Raw genomic sequence first — 20,400 nt, forward strand, 5'->3', positions numbered from 1 at the left:
ATATCAACCTGCACTGTTGGGCAGCAGTATCAAAACGATTATATTTGATCAGGGGTTGACACTAAGGTCTAGAGGCACTTGCCCGTCGGGCAAGTACAGGTCATGTTCTACTTGCCCAAAGGTCATACCCACTTGCCCGAAAACTAAATCGTCAATTGTAAAATTATAGGTAAAATTTGAATTCAAAGTGTTGAATCAATTCAGCGCTTTTTCTTTTTTTTTTTTTTTGCTGTTCATACTTACCTAAAGGTTTATGCCAAATACCTACATAGCTATGAATATGACTATGGATTCACACTTATTCGTGTAGCAACAGTGAAAACAGCACATTATATGTCAACAGTGCTCTTATTTTACATTCCACAGACCAGAAGACGGATATCTTGTGTTGTCGTGTTTATAGACGGTTGCGTCCCCTCCCAAACGATCACTTGCCCGGTCGGGGCAACCGGAAAGCAAACTCCACCTGCCCCAAATAGTCCAGGCGTTTCGGGCAGTATTTTGATGGAATCGTGCACTTTATGAAAGAAGCATGACATTTGGCACACAGTTAGAACATGCCATATGGAACATTTTTGGCTATAGGGGCATCGCAGATTTGTCTTGGGAAACTTGTGGGAGCCAATCAAAGTTGGGCTCTCATAGACTTACTATAGAATAAAATAATACATAAATATGCTTTAAGTAGCATGTGAGGGGTCAAACTAGGTGTTTTTCGGGATTCTGAATCCAATGCAAACATTTGTTTTGCAGGAAAAACATTCCTTGGGCTAAAATCGGACCCCATACAAACTATGGTTTAGTGATGAGTCATCACTTTTCACAGTTCTAGGGTTGTTTTTCGTGTAAAACAAATGCTTGCATTGGATTCAGAATCCCGAAGAACACCTAGTTTGACCCCTCACATGCTACTTAAAGCATATTTATTTTTTGTATTATTTTACTCTATTGTAAAGTCTATGAGAGCCCAACTTTGATTGGCTCCCACAAGTTTCCCAAGACAAATCTGCGATGCCCCTATAGCCAAAAATGTTCCATATGGCATGTTCTAACTGTGTGCCAAATTTCATGCTTCTTTCATAGAGTGCACGATCTTTGCCTGAAACGCTCCCACTAAAAGTTGTTTTACCTGCCCCCTGGAAGGTAAATAGACTTAAGGCCCTTTTCCACCAGCAGCGATAACGATGACAATAGCCATAAAATATCACAGCGATAATTATGCCTTCACATTGATGTCCGATAAAGTTATCGGACATCAATGTGAAGAGGCGCCAATTAAACAGCCGCTCGCGCAGAGCGCATCGCGAGCTGTTGTCAGAGACCCAGTTCCATATCACTGTGATCTTAACCACATCGTTGTTGATCCTAACGATGTAGTTGTCGGCTATCGTTGTCTTTATCGGTGTTGGGTGGATGCTGCCGATCCACTTCAATTGAAAACCCACTTTTTTAAATCGTTATCGTCATCGTTATCGCTGCCGGTGGAAAAGAGCCTTTAGTGTCAACACAATGCCTGTTGATGTTGTCATCTGAAGCACTTCCATAAGGCGCACCACAGACATATGCGTGAAACATCTTCTCCTTATCGTATGAGAATGGCCACTGGGGGCGCCGTACTAATGCATTCTCAATGGAAGGTTGTTTGGTGTTTTGTCGTTGCCGTGTCTCTTCAAGAGCGTACAGGCTGCGGTTGAGCTTGAGACACGGCAACGACAAAAAACCAAACAACCTTCCATTGACAATGCATTAGTACGGCGCTCCCAGTGGCCATTATCAGCCGATACGGAGAAGATGTTTCACGCAGCTGTGTGAGTCCAGCCTAATGGTGAGGTCACACAAGTACCAGTTTGTTTTGCTAAGGTTGTTTTCATAGTAAATATAAGAAGCAATACCTGCTGGTCTTGAGGAATAGTATCTTTGCATATCCTTCATTGCTTCCTTCACATGTGTTACCAATGATTCTAATTAGGGGTGGGCGATATGGTGATAATTATCGTTGAGACGATACAATGTCTCCACGATATGCCTTTTCAGAGGTATCGTATATATCGTGATACAATTGAGGGAGCCTTGTAGAAAATCCTGTTGAATCGTTAATACAGAGATTCATTGTAGAATTCATTTAAACCTGCATTTTGGTCTAAATCGGTAGTTCTCAAAATGTCAAATGTCAAGGACTCCACTTAACTCTGACAGTATACAGTACAAATGAAACCATTTGTATACTGTCAGAGTTACATACTCAATTTAGATCACCCAAAAGGAACCCAGAGAGTCTAGTTTTTGTCAAGTAACTTGAAAAATATCCATAAAAAACAACTTGAAAAAAGAATTGTGATAAAATCGTGTATCGTGATACAGCTTGGGAAAATATTGTGATATTGTATTTTTCCATATCGCCCACCCCTAATTCTAATGGAGGCTCTGTACAGTAGCCTACGTACTCCTCACAAACACGAAATATACTGTTTTACATTCCAGGTAAAATATTTAAATATAGAATACATTGACCGAATAAAGATCTCTAAAACTAAGCCAAAATGACCTTCTCAGGTGACAGTTACCATGTTTGAACACTAGATGGCTGTACAGTATAGGGTAGACTGAAGATCAAAATGCATCAAAATACATTTTCAGATTTGGTTGCCAATGTTAGAAGAGTACCCATGCATCTATCAGCTTGGTTTTTACAGTGCTCCAGTTATAATTCTGTCTGCTCATGTCTTTATGCCATCATTCCTTTCATTTACACTTGTTTATCTCCTCTCTCTCCTCTGTAAAATAAACTCTGCACAAAAAGAAAGGAAACTTGACTTCGGTCCATTATATCTCCCCTTAATAATACCAATTTGTATTGTGTTTTATATCATTTCTATCGTTGATTTGTCACTTTACAACTAAGTATACAGCTTGTAAGCATTGGGCATTCGAGGCATGAGCTACACAGCCAAATGTGTGGGTAATGCCGACCAAACTGTTCTGCTGGCATTTACTCTCATTTTAGGCTTCCCTGACACTGAGCTTAAAATTAACAAAGTGTAAAAAAAAATAATCTTTTCCTTATTACTGTGGGAGAGTGCACTCATTCAATGAACCAAGCAACAACGGTGAACACCAAGAGAACGGTATTGCAGGCCTGCCAGGCCATTTTGACAATTTGTGGAGGTGCGCTACCCAGTACCCACATGTTTGGCTGTGTTGCTCACTCCACGAATGCCAGATCGTTACAATCTGTCTGCTCACAGCAACTCGGTGCCATGCTGTGAGCTTGTATATCTGCTACTTGTTTAATAGTTAAAGAATAAAATAATGGTTATTATGTAATAATGCGTTCTCGGCCTTATAGTGAGGTCTGGATACTCCCAGAGGTCCTTGAGAGGGTTCCAGGGGGTCCCCAGATACATTGTTAGTTGAACCAAACGCACCCTTACAGGTCAGAGAGTGTACACATGGAACATGTAGAAAGGGAACTTGGAAAGACACTAAAAGTTCAGACTTTCCCAGACAAGAAAACTGAAGTGAAATCGTCTGTATACGTGTGACAGTCGACCACACATGAAACCGGCCCCCGTGCCAGCATCAGTGTTCTACTTGTTGTCGCGCCAACAACGGCACAGTGATGGTGAAAGAAAGGGAACTGGGAAACGACATTTAAGGACAAACCACGAAGGACTGACAGTCAATTGAGAAAAATAAGGAACCGAAATATCAGTGTCATTCATTTACTCCATGCGACTGAGATTTCACTTCTCTTTTCTTCCAGTTTCAAGTACTTGGTGTGTGTGTGTGTGTGTGTGTGTGTGTGTGTGTGTGTGTGTGTGTGTGTGTGTGTGTGTGTGTGTGTGTGTGTGTGTGTGTGTGTGTGTGTGTGTGTGTGCGCGTGTGCGTGCACACACAGTGTCATTTACAGCTAAACATTGCTCTCACGAATGGTTTTGAAGAGAACAATGCAGTAACCGAAAATGTATTCTATTGATCAACACTTCATTGTTTTTAGAGGTTTATCGAGGTGACAGAGTTGCACAACACTTAAGGATTACTTTCACTATTGTAAGCAAGTATTTTGAAATACTTTTTTTTTTTTTAGTACATTTTTAGTACATTCTATTTTTTCCCCCCGTTTCTACGTTTTCTTGGGCTGGATATGGCAGCCTGGAACGGTTGTTCAAGTGCAGCTAAACTTGGCATGTTAGTAAAGATGCCACAGTTAAAGTGACCATTATATAGAGAATAGTCTGTCTTTTCCCTTATTATATTGATGTACTCTAATAAGCACAATAATTTTCTGCCAGAGTGTTTAGCAAAGGTCATCAGGCTGCAGAATGTTGTTAAGCAGTCTGGTAAAACGTCGCTATTGCTTTTTGTTTTCAACATAGTTCGACTACAACCCCATGGCAGCTGACTGGTCCAGGGAGATGAAAGGACTTCCTATCATCAAGGCCACCCCACTGCAGAAATGGGTGGTGTTCTTCACACGACACCCAGACCCTTGTACAGACCTTGGGCAAGGTCTCCGGTCCTTTGGGCATCCACGTGGACAGACCTACCATGTGAGTTATTTACATTGTAATTGATTTTGGCATGTGGGAAATAATGAACTTCAATCAACTAAAAACAATGAAATGGTTGTTTAAAATGGTCGCATAACCTGCTATGTTTAGGTTCATTGTTTACCTGACATGCTAGTTTTATTGGGGCACTATACTGTTCTCTGAATTCCATTTACACTATGTGATTATTTACCTTGTTTATTAATTTAGTTTATGCTTACTACATATTTGATCTAAGTTGCTCTGCATGGATAAGATTGTTTCCTAAATGCTTAAATTGTTCAATTGCCCTGTTGTGAAGTGCTCAGGCAGACTCCAACTCTGTTAGAAATGTTTTTTGAATAAAACTTAAATATGTAAATATGCACACAGTTCAGCTTTGACAGGTTAAACAATTGTTTTTTTTTAAAGGGTGGAATATGAGGACCGGCAGGAGGCGCTCCTCAGAGCCTTGCAGCAAAATGTAACACAGGAGACCCAGACAACGTTGTTGTGTTCATGAGCTCTGTCGACGACCCTGACTTCCCTACTGTGGGCTTGGGCACCAAGGAGGAGTGCGACGACCAGCTCTACTGGAAGACAATCCGGGCCTATCACTACGCATACAAGCATCACGCCCACGAGGCAGATTGTTTTTTCTCAAGGCAGACGATGACACCTACACATGATCGTGGACAACCTGGGTTCAAATCTTTCCAACCGCACGCCAGACGAGCCCATCTACTTTGGTCGAAGATTCAAGCCCCACAGCAAGCAGGGCTACGTGAGCGGTGCTGCAGATACTGAGTAAAGAGGCTCTGAGGAGGTTTGTCAAGGTATTCAAAAACAAGAGGTGCACTCACACTACCTCTGTGGAAGACTTGGTGATGGGGTGAAAGCAGGTGACTCTAGAGACACTATCCACAGGGAGACCTTCCATCCCTTTGTCCCAGAGCAGCACCTCAGAGCCACCTTCCCCAAGAGCTTCTGCTACTACCCCATCTCAGAGGCTGATTTTTACACACCTGGATTTATATATGCGTTACTGATGTCCAGTGTTGATTTTTGACAGCAAATGTTGATTTAGGTCTTTGTCATAGTCTTTTGAATACATTTCCATTTAGTTTTAGTAATATTATAGTCATCAGAAACTTTTTAGTCGACTAAATCCGCAATACATTTGTCGACAAATGTATTGAGTGCATGCCGAAAATAGCCGAACTACAAGCTCACAGTTGGCAGTGCGATGCGTTATGAGCTTTTAGATCTGCTATTTTCAGAGTGCAACTTCCAAGCACAACCAAACATAAAATTACTTTTTTTTTAACTTCTACTGAATCCCTCCTCCCCTAGTCCCCCCTAATATTTTACTCAAATTTGTATTTGTTAACGTAATTGTCAATATATTTAGTTCGTTTTAGTCATAGCTTAGGTTTTTGCATAGTTATTATTTACTTCGCTGTGAACTTAGTTACTTTACACCAGTTAAAGGTGTAGGGTTAGGGTTAGTCTCAAAGTGGATTCCAGGGACTCTGTGGCTTCCTTTATGGGTTCCATTTGTACACTGTCAGAGTTAAGGAGGAGACCTTGCAATTTGAAAGTTTGAGAAGCCCTGCTTTACACCAGTGGTTCTCAACCTGTGGGGGACTCCCCAAATTCTTTTGGGGAGTCCCCAGATGATTAACTTAATGTGTAACATTGTTTTTTCACTCAACTGTAAACAAACCAACACAGTTTAGAGGGTATGTGGTATGTGCACATTTCTAAAGTGGCAAATGAAACATTGGCCAAATTGTCAAATCTTAGAGGCAGAAATTGTGAAAATAGCCGATCTATATGAGCATGTAGATCGGCTATTTTCACAATAGAACCGTGTTACACAAAATGTAATGCCTCAACTCTTAGTGCTCGTCAGGGTGGGGGGGGGTCGCCACTGCCTGTTCAGACATTTTACTGTAATAAATGACACAATCACAGTCATTGACTCCTTCCCCAGCGGTGGTGAGTGCCCTGGAAGGTAAGGACTGCAGAGAGGTGATGAGGTCAATAGCAGAGACCAGTGCTGTTCCTGAGGAGAGACTCAGTCACATCGTGGCTGGTATGTACAGACTGCTGACCGAGGCCATCCACATCCCTGTGTCCTCCCTCAAACAGGAGGTGAGCTTGTATTTGACCTTTTCATCAAGAACCTATTGTTTAATAGAGAAACAACACAAAGTATTTTCATATCTAATTCTATTACACCTTATTGTGCAATGAAATGCACATTTTAGGTCTTATTTATTTGCTTTGCCCCTTCTGTCCCTCTCACTAAAAGGAAACTAGAAGGAAATATCATTGATTTAGTAATGAAATATTTTGTTCCAGAGATTGTGCGGGATCTTTCTCATTGTGGGCATTTGGACTTCCTCTTGTCCTCAGCACCTATTGTCAACCTTTTTAAGTGTGCGCCATCAACCTTTCTTCAATATATTCAACAGTTACCTCGCTATAAACACTTGATGGCCATGTTAAATAAATAAATGAAACTAAATATATGCAACATATTTTACAGTGCGTGGAGTATGTCAGTCAAAAGGTTTGTGAATATGGTTCATTTAGTCTTTATGGTTTAAAGGGCTAAAAATGAGAGAGACAGTTACAGACCCCTTGGCACGTCCGTCAAGTTGGTACAGGGTCAGTGTGAATGTGAAAGCAAGCCCTCCTTGTAATTTGGTAGGACCGACCATTCAGGTAGGACAGGAAAAGCACTCGAGTGCCCAGTGAGAGTCATTTCCTTGAGGGGCATAATAATTCTGGCTTTGTGAGCAGATGGGAAGCAGGTTAATGATGGATATAAGGGAGTAGATCAGGGGAAGTGGTCTGAAAGATTGAGAGGAAGGGGTCTAAAGGACTAGTGGACATTCTGGTGGATGATGCCAGTACTGCAAAATGAACAATGTAGATTCTTTGAGTTATGTGTGTTTAAACATTGTTGCATCCAGTCTAAATGGGTTAAAAGAGAAACATTTTACACATGGGAAAGTTGACAGTTGCTTAGGCGTTCAAAGACATATACTTTATTAATCCCTGAGGGGAAATTGAGACGTTACAGCAGCATAGTGTGACGATACATAAATAACGACTAGACAACAGTAACACAACAGACACCATGGACACAAGGGTTAGGGTTCGACAAATACTGTACATGAGGGAGAAAGTTCTTATAAGTCTTCATTGTACAGTCTGGCAAGAAAGAGTCTCTGTATGCATTTTCAGAGGGAGGGTGAGCCTCTGGCTGAAGGTGCTCGCCCTTTCCTGCAGATCACCATAGAGTGGATGGGAGGGGTTAACCATGATGGAGTTCAGTTTGTCCCTAATCCTCCTCTCAGCCACTGACTGACTGCAGTCTGCAGCCCTTCCATTCGGAGGCCAACTACTGAGCTGGCCTTCTTGATGGTTTAATTTAGCTTGTTCAGCTCCCAGGCCTTAATGCCACCTCACCAGCATACCATTGCATAAAGCAGAATGCTGGATACAACAGACTGGTAACACATATACAAAAGTCTGCTACACACATTAAAGCCTCCTCACCTGAGCCTCCTCAGGAGGTACAATCTTCTCTGTCCCTTTTTGTAAACAGTGTTGTTTCTCCAGTTCAGATCTTTGTTCAGGTGGACCGTGGACGCCTAGGAACTTACAGTATTATGTGTCCACAATCTCCACCTCTTCCCCCTGGATGGTGATGGGTACTGGGGTCTTCCTCTTGCTCTTTCTGGCAACTGAGGTAAACTTCAAGTGATGAACAGACAGATTCATTGTTTTACATTATTTTCACTCATACTGCCTTGTTGTTGTTGTAGATGTGTCATTCTGAGATGTTTCATTATCATTTGTCCTTCATTTCTCTTTCCATATCCAGTCGTAGAGCACTAGAGGCAGTGGCCTCCAAGCGAGACCCTCATTTACCCTCTATGGAAGACTTTAGATGGAGGGTGGACGTTACCATTTCTACCAGGTACTCGGTGAGAGCGGTGTCACGTCGAATGAGTGAAATGACATTCTGAATTCACTGTCATGTTAGATTTTTTATCTCACATGGGCAACCTGGGCCATGGACTAGAGATGCTGTGTTTTTGGTGGCGAGAAGAGAAATTATGGTATTTGTCATAGAACGAAATATTAAGTACACCAAGAGACACTTTGCTATCTCAACAAAGTCATTACAGAACATGTGGGTTTATTACATAGGGGGTTAGATTTTCTTTCTTTCTGTCTGTTCATCACTTGGCCAAACCTTAATGTCCTTTGCACAGCTGCAGCAGCGTTTTGGGCTATTGAGATCTGAACTTTTCAGGTATTTTCAAATCAGAAACTTTATTACTAAAAGACACCTCATTGTTAACCATTATTGTTCAGCTTCACATGTGGAAAGGACTCTTTCTCTTCGATTGGCCAGAAAACGTATCTCTATTTTCTACCAAACATTGAATTCAAATTCGTCTATAAACTCCCAGGCTGCCAAACAGTAATGGGAGAAAGACTTTAACGTCACCATCGATAATGCTGATTGGCATGAAATGTATACGCAAAGGAGATTTCTGTTTGTAATCGGACTAAATCCATACAATTCCGTATACTGCACCAACTCCTGCCCTTAAAAACAAAATGGATCCAAGTGCGTCCCCACTTTGTCTCAAATGCAAAACAGAAATTGGTAATTACGTCCACTGTCTTTGGTCATGTGTGAAGCTTCAGAATTATTGGTCTGATGTTGTAGCAGAACTATCAACTATTTTCGGTGTCCCTATTGATTCAAATCCCATGTGTCTTCTACTTGGTCTCCCAGATGGTCATATTGTGAATGTCAATCATAAAAGGCTGTTCAACGTGTTAACGTTTGCTGCCAGGAAGAATATCCTCCTGTTTTGGATCAAGGATGCTGCTCCTTCCAAAAAATCATGGCACAATATTATAATGGACTGTATTCCCTGTGAATACATCACATGTATGCTACGTTCTAAGATAGACGCCTTTTATAAAATCTGGGACCCGTATCTAAGATTCATTGGGCCCATGCTGTCTGCTGCTGTAAGGGGTTTCCTTGTCGGCCCTGATCTATTTGTCAGTGTTTTATTTACTGCTTCTGGACTGTTGTTGAATGGCCCTCTTTGCTCACTGGAAATCAAAAATGTATGTTCATTGCTGTTGTCTGTCTACCATAGGTGCCTGTAACCAAGTTCCAGGAGCTACGCTACAATGTGGCACTGATCCTCAAAGAGATGAATGACTTGGAGAAGAGGAGCATACTCAAGATCCAGGACTGACAAAGCTGGGGACAAATTATATTTTATCACAGGTCAGTGTCAGTCGCAAAAAAAAAAAAAAAAAAAAAATTAACACATATTTCAGTTAGAATGTTTTGTTTTTGTTGTGTGACAAAGTATATGTTTTGTCGCACAAAACTTTACCCCTCTGTTAACCATCTTTTATAGTATCATCTTTATTTTCTTTTATTTACTGGAGTGATAATGCAACATTTTCAGCGCTGGTGATATTTTCAACACAGTGGACTACAATTATGTGTTTTTATGAAAAACCTCATAGGACTAACTGGTCAGTCTAATATAGACGTGATCATGTCATCAAGATACACAACTGAGTGTTGGGATGCTAGTCTGTAGACAATGAATGAGACATTAAATTAAATAAAGTATTTTCCACTGTAACACCATCTGTTTATTTAGCTTACAGTTACTTTCCATTAAGGTAATCTGTTCATATGAGTCGATCTTAAACAAGTTGTGTGAATCAAAGAGGGGTGAAACTGTGTATGAATGTTTTGATGCAATTTGTTTGGATATCATGTCTGACTATAGCGCTCTGGCACCACCTAGTGGACGAATATTAAAATATATATATTAAAATATATTCTGAAATAGACACTAGTGCTTTCTAGTATGATATAGGAACCCTAAAGAGAAACTTTTTGAGCGATGCTTGTCGCTCAAATACGTGGCTTTGTGTGTATTTATGCAATATGCATTACTGAATTTACCTGGATTATTAATGTCCAAGTGCCTGCCTTGTGTTCAACATAGAAAAGGCTAGCTTCACTCAGGTGCCCCACAGTTGAATACAGATTGGACTGAATTCTTCATCAACACAATTATTAGCAGTACAGATAGTATAGTGAAAGGTTATGCTAAAAGGATTATCGAACAAGCCCCAGAGAGGGCAACTGTTGACTTCAGTCAAGACACGTGCATGATGAATTCAATGTCCAGAGCTGTTGTATCATTTTGGATATGTCAGTCCATTTATTTAACATTCTTTGCAGCATTCAAAACCATAGATACACGAAAACCCAAACAAAACACTCAATGCGGACCTGCATGGACCTGGTCCATAATTTATTACAATAACTACCTGGCTCTAGTGCACAAACCTCCCACATTAACACTATCATTCAAGATCAAGGTTGCAAAAAGTACAGTAAGGTACAGTTATACATTAATTATAAAAGATTAACAAAAAAAGCCAAGAGGGCTTGTTTCCATTGTGATCCTATGTATAATAAATAAATATAATAAATCCTATGTATAAATTCATCAAGACATACAAGGTCTGAGTTGTAAACTGATTGGAATGATGCTTCTTTAAAAAGTGTTTGAGAAAATAAATGGTTTAAATTGCTTCAATTATCTAGAGCAACTTCCAAAAAGAAAGGTAATCACATTCTGTACATGCAGAGACAGTTCCAGACGGCCCGTCCCAGCGCCAGCCTGATGGCACCTACACCCTCAGCAGCCATCTCACCCTGCCCTCCACACGCTGGCACTCAGGACACAGCTTCAGCTGTCACCTGAGTCACTCAGCTCTCAGCAGCCCGCTGAGCAAGAGTGTCACCAAGCAACAGTGTTCCCTTTGAGACAAGAGGAACACATGGAGAAGATCCACTGATGAGCAGAGAACACATACAATTATAATAGCCTGCAATGCTTATAGTCTATGTGACATTGTCTTATATATCCACTGATTGTGGCCCCTTGGTGATTAGAGATAGAATTGCAGGTGAATTGATTGGCAATGTTTTGCTGTTCTCATCTGTGTTAAATAAAAATAATTAAATCATTACCTATCTCCAACTCATCTTTGTCAAATACAGATAGAGGATGTACTTTTGATGTACTGTTATTCGCTACAGTATTAACATTCCTATCCTGCTTTATTCAGACGTAAAGCAGATATGACATGCTAATTGTTAAAGAATCCACCACAGGCAAGGTTTTCCAGAAAATGTTCCCTCAAAACTCTGAAGTTGAATAATATATTACTGGGGGATAAACACTTACATGGCAAAGTGTCCTTGCTTAGTTGACTGATTTCTTTCAAAAATGTATTTTTCCAGTTAAAGATTTAGAGTATATCATATTTATTGTTGACTTTAGCTACGCTACAAATAAAAACATGACTTTCCTCAAACTTTACTCTCCAATGTTGTAATCAAAGGAATGTTTATGAATGTCTAAATTGAAAAGTAGTGGCATAATCCCCCAGATGATATGATGGGATTTATTTGATGCAATATGAGTTAACATGTTAACATGTTGACTCATATTGCATCACTCTAGTGTCTCATGTCATCCAATTATTTTCACATGATCGACGTGTGTGTGTGCGTGTGTATGCAGAGAGCTAGAGCTTCATGACAAGCACAACATCTGTACTCTGAAATGGGCTCAAACCGCACGCTTGTTGTATGAGGTTTTGTACTGTACACAATTAACCATTAGCATGAGAAATATGGTCACTGATTTATCAGCCCATAGGACAAGGATAGAAAGACAAACAACTTCAAGCTAATTACAGTAAATTTGTCTCAGAAGATCCCATCAGTTCTAATATGTAATAAGACCACCTGGCTGCTCACAAAAATCCTTTTCAGATTCGGTATTCATCTGTTGACTACATGCAAATGACAGAGGAAGAGAGTGTTTCTGGTTGGCTGCTTGTTAGAGAATGGATGACTGGTTGTAGGTTGTCTATATAGATAGGATGAGTGGGGTGCTTTCAGTCTGTGAGGTATAGAAGGCTTTAGAGTTCCACTGAAGTACAGAGCATTGTGAACAGAGGCATCTTTGTGCAGCACCTGAACTCATCTTTACTAGAACAAACAATGGCCTTTTCTACAGTTTCAATCACTGCCCTGCTGTTGACCCTGAGTGGTAAGAATTAATGACAGAATACACTAAAACATATTATGTTAAATATAATCTTTGATTTCCTTTTTGTGGAAGCAATGAGTGAGTTTGTTACATGTTTCTAAGTCAGTGAATTAAAATGTATCTTTGTACACAGGTTTGGAGGCAATTCTTGTTCTGACCCAGCCCAAGTCTGTCTCTGTGAACCTGGGAGACAATGTGAAGATCTCCTGTGCTGAAAGTGGTAGCAGCAACAGCTACACTATGTCCTGGTACCAACAGAAATCTGGTGGTGTTCCAAAGTTTTTACTTTTCACAAGCACAAGAGCAAGTGGACTCCCCAGTAGGTTCTCTTACTCTGGAAGTGGATCAAGTTCAATTGAGTATCTGCTCATCAATGGAGTCCAGGCTGAAGATATGGCAACGTACTACTGTGCTTGTGCAGGCTGTGGCTCAGATCACAGTGTTACAGTTCAATGAGGAGCCCATACAAAAACCCTACAAACACGTTTAGAATGAACAAAAGGCAATGGAAGATCAGAACCTGATGGAGTTGGTGTCGGGTAACGTGGTCATCCATTAGAAATGGGTTCAGAGTCGATATTTAGTCTGTTTTTAGGGTTTTCATGGATATAAAGTTGTCACTAGTAGTGAGTGAAACATGAAGAGAAACACTGAGCAGCAGATTACAGCACAGAGGTTTTTGTACGGAGACAAATCACTGTGAGCTTGGGTAGATACTGGCTTTGGTGGAGGGACTGAAGTCACTATTGGTAAGTTATCTTTTCTGAAATGACGGGAAGTATATATCAAATGCAGAGTAAAACAATTTAATAAAAAGTACTTATATTTATTGTATTCTAAATTGAGTCATTTTAACTTTTTCCAGATTTTCAACAAAGCAAACAACAAAATAATGATGAATTACTGATTTAGATTTTATGTAGTTGATTTAACTTATTTTCTGATACACTCATTAATGATAATTAATAATATAATATAAGTCCAGCTTTAGCATTATAACGCAAATGTGTATCACAGAACATCACATTAAGCTCTGAACAGAAACTACAATTTATTTTAAAGTGTTGAATCTATTAGATGGTAAAATGACAAATTGGTTCCAATTAGCCCGATGTTCTTTGCTGCATGTCATGCTCTTTCTTTCCTGCATGGCTTTGGTTGCTGTTGCTGAATAAAACAAAGAATGGTAGCAAAAATAAAATAAAACAAACATGATTTTATAGTCACTTTTTAAAGTTGACTGTAGTTTCTTCAATATAATCAAATTTGAGGTACATTTCTTTTTTTGTCTTAGTCTTTTTTTTTTTTTTACCTTTAACCTTTAACTAAGCTCTAAATACTTTGTAAACCGCTGTTACCCAGTGGTCTATACTATGCGAACATTTGACGAAAAAAGACGATCTACAAGTTCATAACGTGTCACATCGGGAGCTTGTGGATTGTCTTTTTTGGTCAAATGCCTATTCTTTCTGAATGTTTGCCTGTAATGACATGCCCAGAATAGAGGTGCTAGGGTTCATGTGGTTCAGTAACATGTTGTTGTCATGTGTCCTCTCCTCTCAGTAACATGTTGTTGTCATGTGTCCTCCTCTCAGTAACATGTTGTTGTCATGTGTCCTCTCCTCTCAGTGACATGTTGTTGTCATGTGTCCTCTCCTCTCAGCTCGTCCTCCGTCTCCCCCCAGTCTGGTCCTGATGGCTCCAGTCCAGTCTCCTCTCTCTGGGGACAGTAGTGCCACCCTGCTGTGCCTGGCCAAGGGCTACCACCCTGACGGTGCCACCCTGTCCTGGTCCGAGGACGGAGCCTCTGTGACGGGCACCCAGGTCCACACGGGCCCGTCCCAGCTCCAGCCTGATGGCACCTACACCCTCAGCAGCCATCTCACCCTGCCCTCCACACGCTGGCACTCAGGACACAGCTTCAGCTGTCACCTGAGTCACTCAGCAGCCCGCTGAGCAAGAGTGTCACCAAGCAACAGTGTTCCCTCTGAGACAAGAGGAACACATGGAGAAGAGCCACTGATGAGTAGAGAGTAGATGGAGCATGAAAATATACACATGCAATTATAATAGTCTGCTATGTTACACTGCTTTATAGTCTATATGTGATTCATGAGTCGTGACGAGTCTATTTTATATTAGAGATGCAATTTATGGCTCTTTGAAGTGAGCCAGAGCCATGGCTCTGGCTCACTTAAAAGAGCCGTTCAAAAGACTGGCTCATTGCATATTTAAAATATTTTCGTTGAAACATGAATCCACAAGGTGGCACGGTCTGGCACCACATTCCTCTGCTGACAGTTGAGATCACAATTTTGTATTTACCCTTTTTATAAAACGTGTGTGTAAATTAAGTTACCTTGACTAATGTTATTCATGCAACACCTTAAAAAAACCAAGCAGGCAACAATGAACTCGCTCCTCCCTAGCGGCGTATATAGCCAGGATTTACCAACTTGCAAGGCCTGGCACAATGTGAGCTTGTACATCGGCTATTTTAAAATAGCACACATTTAAATATTTACAGGGACATAATACAGTCATTTGTCATGGAGGTGGACTTCCCAAGCAATATGGAGACGTTTTAATTATAGAAATCGCTTAATAATTGTCTAAGCTGTGATCAAATCAAACTGTAGTGTCTTAATTTGCTTCCTAGATAGCTGCACATTGCCGCACCGCGCAACGCGGCACCGGCGTCGCCGCACCGCGTCGCGAGCCAATTCAGCCAAATGAACGGCTCCCTACTCCGTGAACCGGATCCCATCGTTCACTTCAAAGAGCCGTTCAAAAGATTCGATTCGTTCGCGAACGTTGCATCTCTATTTTATATCCACTGATTGAAGCCCTGAGGGAAAGAATTACAGGTGAATTTCAATGTTTTACTGATTGCTTCTGTCTTGAATTAGATAATTAAACCATTATCTATCTCTAACAAATCTTTTAGTGTCATTACATTGTGTAACTTACTACAATTGTAATCTGAGTAGAGGGCACAGTATGTTATAATAAAGAGGGCATCACTGTACACAAATGGTATTCTGAGAACATGACATCTAGAGGCCACTGGGAACAGACAGCTATACGATCAGTATCAGTGTTTAGTAACAGAAGTAATGCCAGTGATATTTAGGTTGACACTGTTTTCATTGGATCTATTAGTCATTGTTACTGTCAATCTATGTATATGTGCAAAATGGGGAGAAGACAACCACAGACACTGAGGGTCTATGTACATCACATTGCAAACAATGAAAAACATCACAGATATGTACAAAATCGCAAACACACAAATGACATGTTTGGTGAAAATCTTCCTCGCTTCTCGATTTTGTACCTTGATTTATTTGTGACACCAGTGAGTCTCTCTGTCTGTCTGTCTGTCCTGCCACTTTTAGGTGCCCAACAAGATCCATGCATATTATATATCACATTTCCTGTGTCTTTCAAACAAGTGCTACCAGCCCTATTGCAGTATTATGCACCTTAGCAATGCTTCATTTTTAATTCCTAAAAAACCTCAGAGGAAATTATCTATTTACTCTGCATTTTAGAGTTACTGTTGCTGTACTGACATATCATCTTGCTTATTATTCTGATGTTTTATCTGCTTATTGTAAGTCGCTTTGGATTAAAAGCATCTGCTAAATGCCTAAACTGTAAACTGTAGAGTAGTTTGATATCTGCTACAGTGATCCTGATTAGAGGTTCTGTCTTCTGAGGTGCATTTGGTTTCAGAAAGAGGTAGAGAGAGCTTCAGGACAGAAACCAAGACAACATCTGCACTCACAAAAATACCTGAAAAGGGAAACGAAATGGGCTCTAAAAGCATGCTGGTTGTATGAGATGAGTTACTGTACAGATGGTCACTGATTTATCAACCCAATAACAGTGAGCATGTTGACAGACATGTAAAAACTAACAACTAAAACTGTCTCAAAATGTTCTATCATTTTCAAGACATAATGTGATTTGAACAACTGTTCACAAATCCCTTTGGGTTTCAGAATCCATCTGTTGACTACATGCAAATGACAGAGGAAGGAAGAGAGTGAATGGATGACTGGTTATAGATTGGGTCTTATAGAAGATGGGTGGGGGGGTTTCGGTCAGTGAGGCTTCCTTATATAGAAGGCTTTAGAGTTCCACTGAACAGAAGTACAGAGCATTGTGAACATCATACTGTAGGTATCTTTCTGCAGCACCTGAATTAATCTTAGATTAGACAATGGCCTCTTCTACAGCTTCACTCACTGCCCTGCTGTTGAGTCGGTGGCCAGCTGGAAGAGGAACTGGAACTGCTCCATCCTGCAGTAAGGGGAAAGAAGAGAACGAGAATGAGAGAGAGAGAGAGAGAGAGAACTGAGAGAGAGATGGGAGAAAAAGACAAACGGTCAAACGATATCAATGGTCTTAATTGGGCCACAATTAAATAATCCTCCAAGCATGGCAGGGAGAATCCACCTTTGTCTTTGGGTAATTGTAGGGTCTTATATTTAACACGGGGTCTCTTTCCATTCCAAATAAACGAGAAATCATCTTGTTCCATCCATTAAAATCTTTGAGGGGAATTGTAACAGGGAGCGACTGGAACAGATACAAATAGCGGGGTAGAACATTCACTTTCATGGTTTCAATTAGTAACAGAACCATAGTTCTTTCTTTTCATATATTTTAGATCTTTTGGAATCCGAATCGCCAAGTATTTGATGGATAATGCATCCCATTTAAAGTCAAATCGCAATTCTGAATGGATTCTGTATGTTTTAACTATTTTGTGTGAATAATACAACAATAAGCAAACAGCCCCACCAGGTGAAGTGATGGGATAATTGAAAGATGAGTTATTGATGTATCATTTTCCATTTCTTACAATTTATACTGCATACTTTACTTTACTAAATGACATGCACAAATACATGAACATATTAAAATCCCAAATTGGTTTCAAGAAGAAAATAAATAAGGGCAATTGTGGGGGAAAAATAAACATGCAGTTGTAGGAATTGCAAGAACAACGTGACTCATTTATTTCACACACTCAGTCATATTTTTTTGGCAGCTACAAATCTATGTAAATCTGTAAAATACAATAAAAAGTATATGTAATTCTCAATGTTTGATCCATTTGTGAGTTAGATTTACAGTACATGTATACCTACATTCTTAGGTCCATTTCAGTCCCACATAGCTAAACCAAAGTCCTTTGCACACCTGCTTTTAAGCTCAGGGACAGGTGCGTTGGTAGAGCAGATGTTAAATCGAACAGAAAAGTACCACATAAATACCATGAAGTATGGAGCCCAGGTGAGGGGGGAGCTGAAGGGGGAGCTGAAGGCAGTTGGATCATGATCTGGACCGTGGATTCTCCATTCACCCCATAGAGGAGAATGGGTGGGCAATTGGTTGTTTCTCTTCTCAGTTCAGTGAGAGTCTGTATCTCTGACAGCATACAAATGGAACCAGTTCCTCCACTCCTCTGAACCCTGGTACAGCACTGCTTCAGATGGGCTGTGGGGAAAGGCACACAAACATTTACACAAAAATATGAAAGTGTGTGTTCAAGAGGTTCTCGTCTCCCCTCTAAGTTTGATAATATAGCATCAAAATCACTATAACCACTTTAAACGTTAATAATACATTAATTAAATTTACTTTGGGTCCTTGACAAGAAAAGATTTGAGAATCACTGCCTTAGTCGAGCATTACACATTGGAGCATTAAGACACACATTAAAACATTATAAAAAAGGGAGTTGAATAAAACTTTAAAGAGATAAGTGAATATAAAATAAGAAGTTAATGTAAAACAAAGAATACAAAACGATACTCAGTCACAGTGCAGGTATCAGAATGGTGGATGCTGTCATCTTGGCTTGGAGTGGAGTCTCCAGGTCCACTGCTGCTCTGAGCTGAGGACTGACAGCATTGCTTCAGCATGGGCTGTGCATGGGGAAACATGACACATAAGGTCAAAAGTTGAATATTTTTGAAACACTTTACACCACAAATCTTGTTTATATTTTCAGATGGGGTTCTGCGGACAAATCCAATCAATTTGTGGGTCCTTCCTTGACATTAAATAGTTTGAGAATCACTGCCTATAAGCTCTTGGGCCGAGTACAAACAGATAGGTCGCTGGTTCTCAAAGTGTAGTCCAGGGACCCCCAGGGTTCCTTGTGAGGGGTACCAGGGTGTCCCAAGCTCACAACGCACCGCAACGAGTTGTGAGATTGTAGATCAGCTATTTTTCTTACTTTTGTGTGATACTGTAGAATGACAAAGTAGGGCATTCTTTTACGAAAAATATTTTTGAAAGTTTTAAGATATGAGGTGACAATACAGTATGACATGTCAAATGTACAGAGAACAGCAAACATGCAGTCAGAAAAAAACAAGAGAGCTGATCTATAAAAGGTGGGACATGACCCCATAGCTCACAAACCTGTTTCCTTCACAGTAGAGCTGTGTTCTGAACACATCATCAACAATACTAAGGAAGCATTGTGATAATGACTCGAGTCACATAACATTTTATATAATAGTTCTTACATACTGTACCAGGCTCTGGTGGCTTCCTATGGCTCTAGGAGATTCCATTTCATGCTCAAGCCTCCCCAGGAGTGGCTTCCAACTTGCACATCAGGTGTTGTTGTGGCTGGTTTCTCCTTGGACATCTGCTGGAGTGCTTTGGTTTCTTGAGATGATTTCTGTAATACTGTATGTTTGTTTTAACTATGGATTGCCCTTAGTCTGACCCCTTTACCCTTTGAGCTGTCTGGCATGGTTGGACCTGCCAGGAGAGCTCTCCAGGTGGGATGACGCAAGCCCCTCCGCCGACGACAAGGCGGCAATCCGTGGGAGGGGACCGATTTAGTCCTTCATTGCCAATTCCCAATTATTGTCCCCAAGTGACCTTCGGTCCCTGTTGCTGCCTGGCACCACGCCCCGCAGGTGGGGACGTAAAACTACTGTATGCATCCTCCCATACACACTTGCAAGTAGCTTCTGCCGTGCAGCAAAAAGGACGGTCACTTGATCCATCGCCAGCTTAAGTTCCCACCCGTAGCCAATTGAAATTGAATTTACATTTTGAACTGAAATTTTTAATTGAAAGTTCTAATTGAAAATTTGATTGAATTGTGTTTGCCCAGCTGGGGGCACCACTGTGCTGGTATTGAACCCAGCTTTCTGCTACAGTGTGAGAAAGAGGGGTTTACCTCTACCACACCCCATAGACAGATGGACAGACAGACACTGAAAACACTAAGGCGCAAGACACTACCTAGAGCCTGGGGGGTAGAAATGGGTAATACAATAAGTAAGACAATACAATGAGTAATACATAGATTTTTTTTTGTAGTTTTTTTTTTGTGTTTTTTGTTTTTCTTAAACAACTATTTCTAATTGCTTAATTGTAAAAGTCAAAACTAGGGCTGTCACGATTATGACATTTTACATGACGATTAATTGTCACTCAAATAATTGTTATTAACAATCTAATTGTGTTTCTGTCGTTGACTATTACATTCCTGTTTGGCTTGTAGGCTTTGAAGTTGCACATGGCAGATATGACAGTGACACAGCCTAAATATACAAATAAATTACTTACATATTTGACAACTTTATACTTGACAAAGAACATTGCTAGTGGAAATAGCAGAT

General features: G+C 40.4%; 1 protein-coding gene and 1 gene segment (V, D, J or C); both read left to right on the forward strand.

Moving 5' to 3' along the window:
- The window catches only part of LOC308306197 (uncharacterized protein), a gene marked incomplete at its 5' end in the record, with an annotated part of 48,063 nt that extends 36,591 nt beyond the window's left edge, over nucleotides 1-11,472 (forward strand). Inside the window, 5 exons of the mRNA XM_080751097.1 lie at nucleotides 6,526-6,746; nucleotides 7,788-7,876; nucleotides 8,431-8,533; nucleotides 9,734-9,867; nucleotides 11,261-11,472. Of these exons, the coding sequence (XP_080607223.1) occupies nucleotides 6,526-6,746; nucleotides 7,788-7,876; nucleotides 8,431-8,533; nucleotides 9,734-9,835 (515 nt within the window). The 3' untranslated portion in view covers nucleotides 9,836-9,867; nucleotides 11,261-11,472. The remainder of the gene's footprint in view (nucleotides 1-6,525; nucleotides 6,747-7,787; nucleotides 7,877-8,430; nucleotides 8,534-9,733; nucleotides 9,868-11,260) is intronic.
- A 1,769-nt stretch (nucleotides 11,473-13,241) lies between these two features.
- Nucleotides 13,242-14,692, forward strand: LOC308306198 (Ig lambda chain C region-like). The segment is given in 3 exons: nucleotides 13,242-13,275; nucleotides 13,450-13,485; nucleotides 14,400-14,692.
- Nucleotides 14,693-20,400: the final 5,708 nt, after the last annotated feature.

The sequence above is a fragment of the Nannobrachium achirus genome (genome assembly GCF_963921795.1).
Source record: "Nannobrachium achirus genome assembly, chromosome: 20".
NCBI classification, from domain to species: domain Eukaryota; kingdom Metazoa; phylum Chordata; class Actinopteri; order Myctophiformes; family Myctophidae; genus Nannobrachium; species Nannobrachium achirus.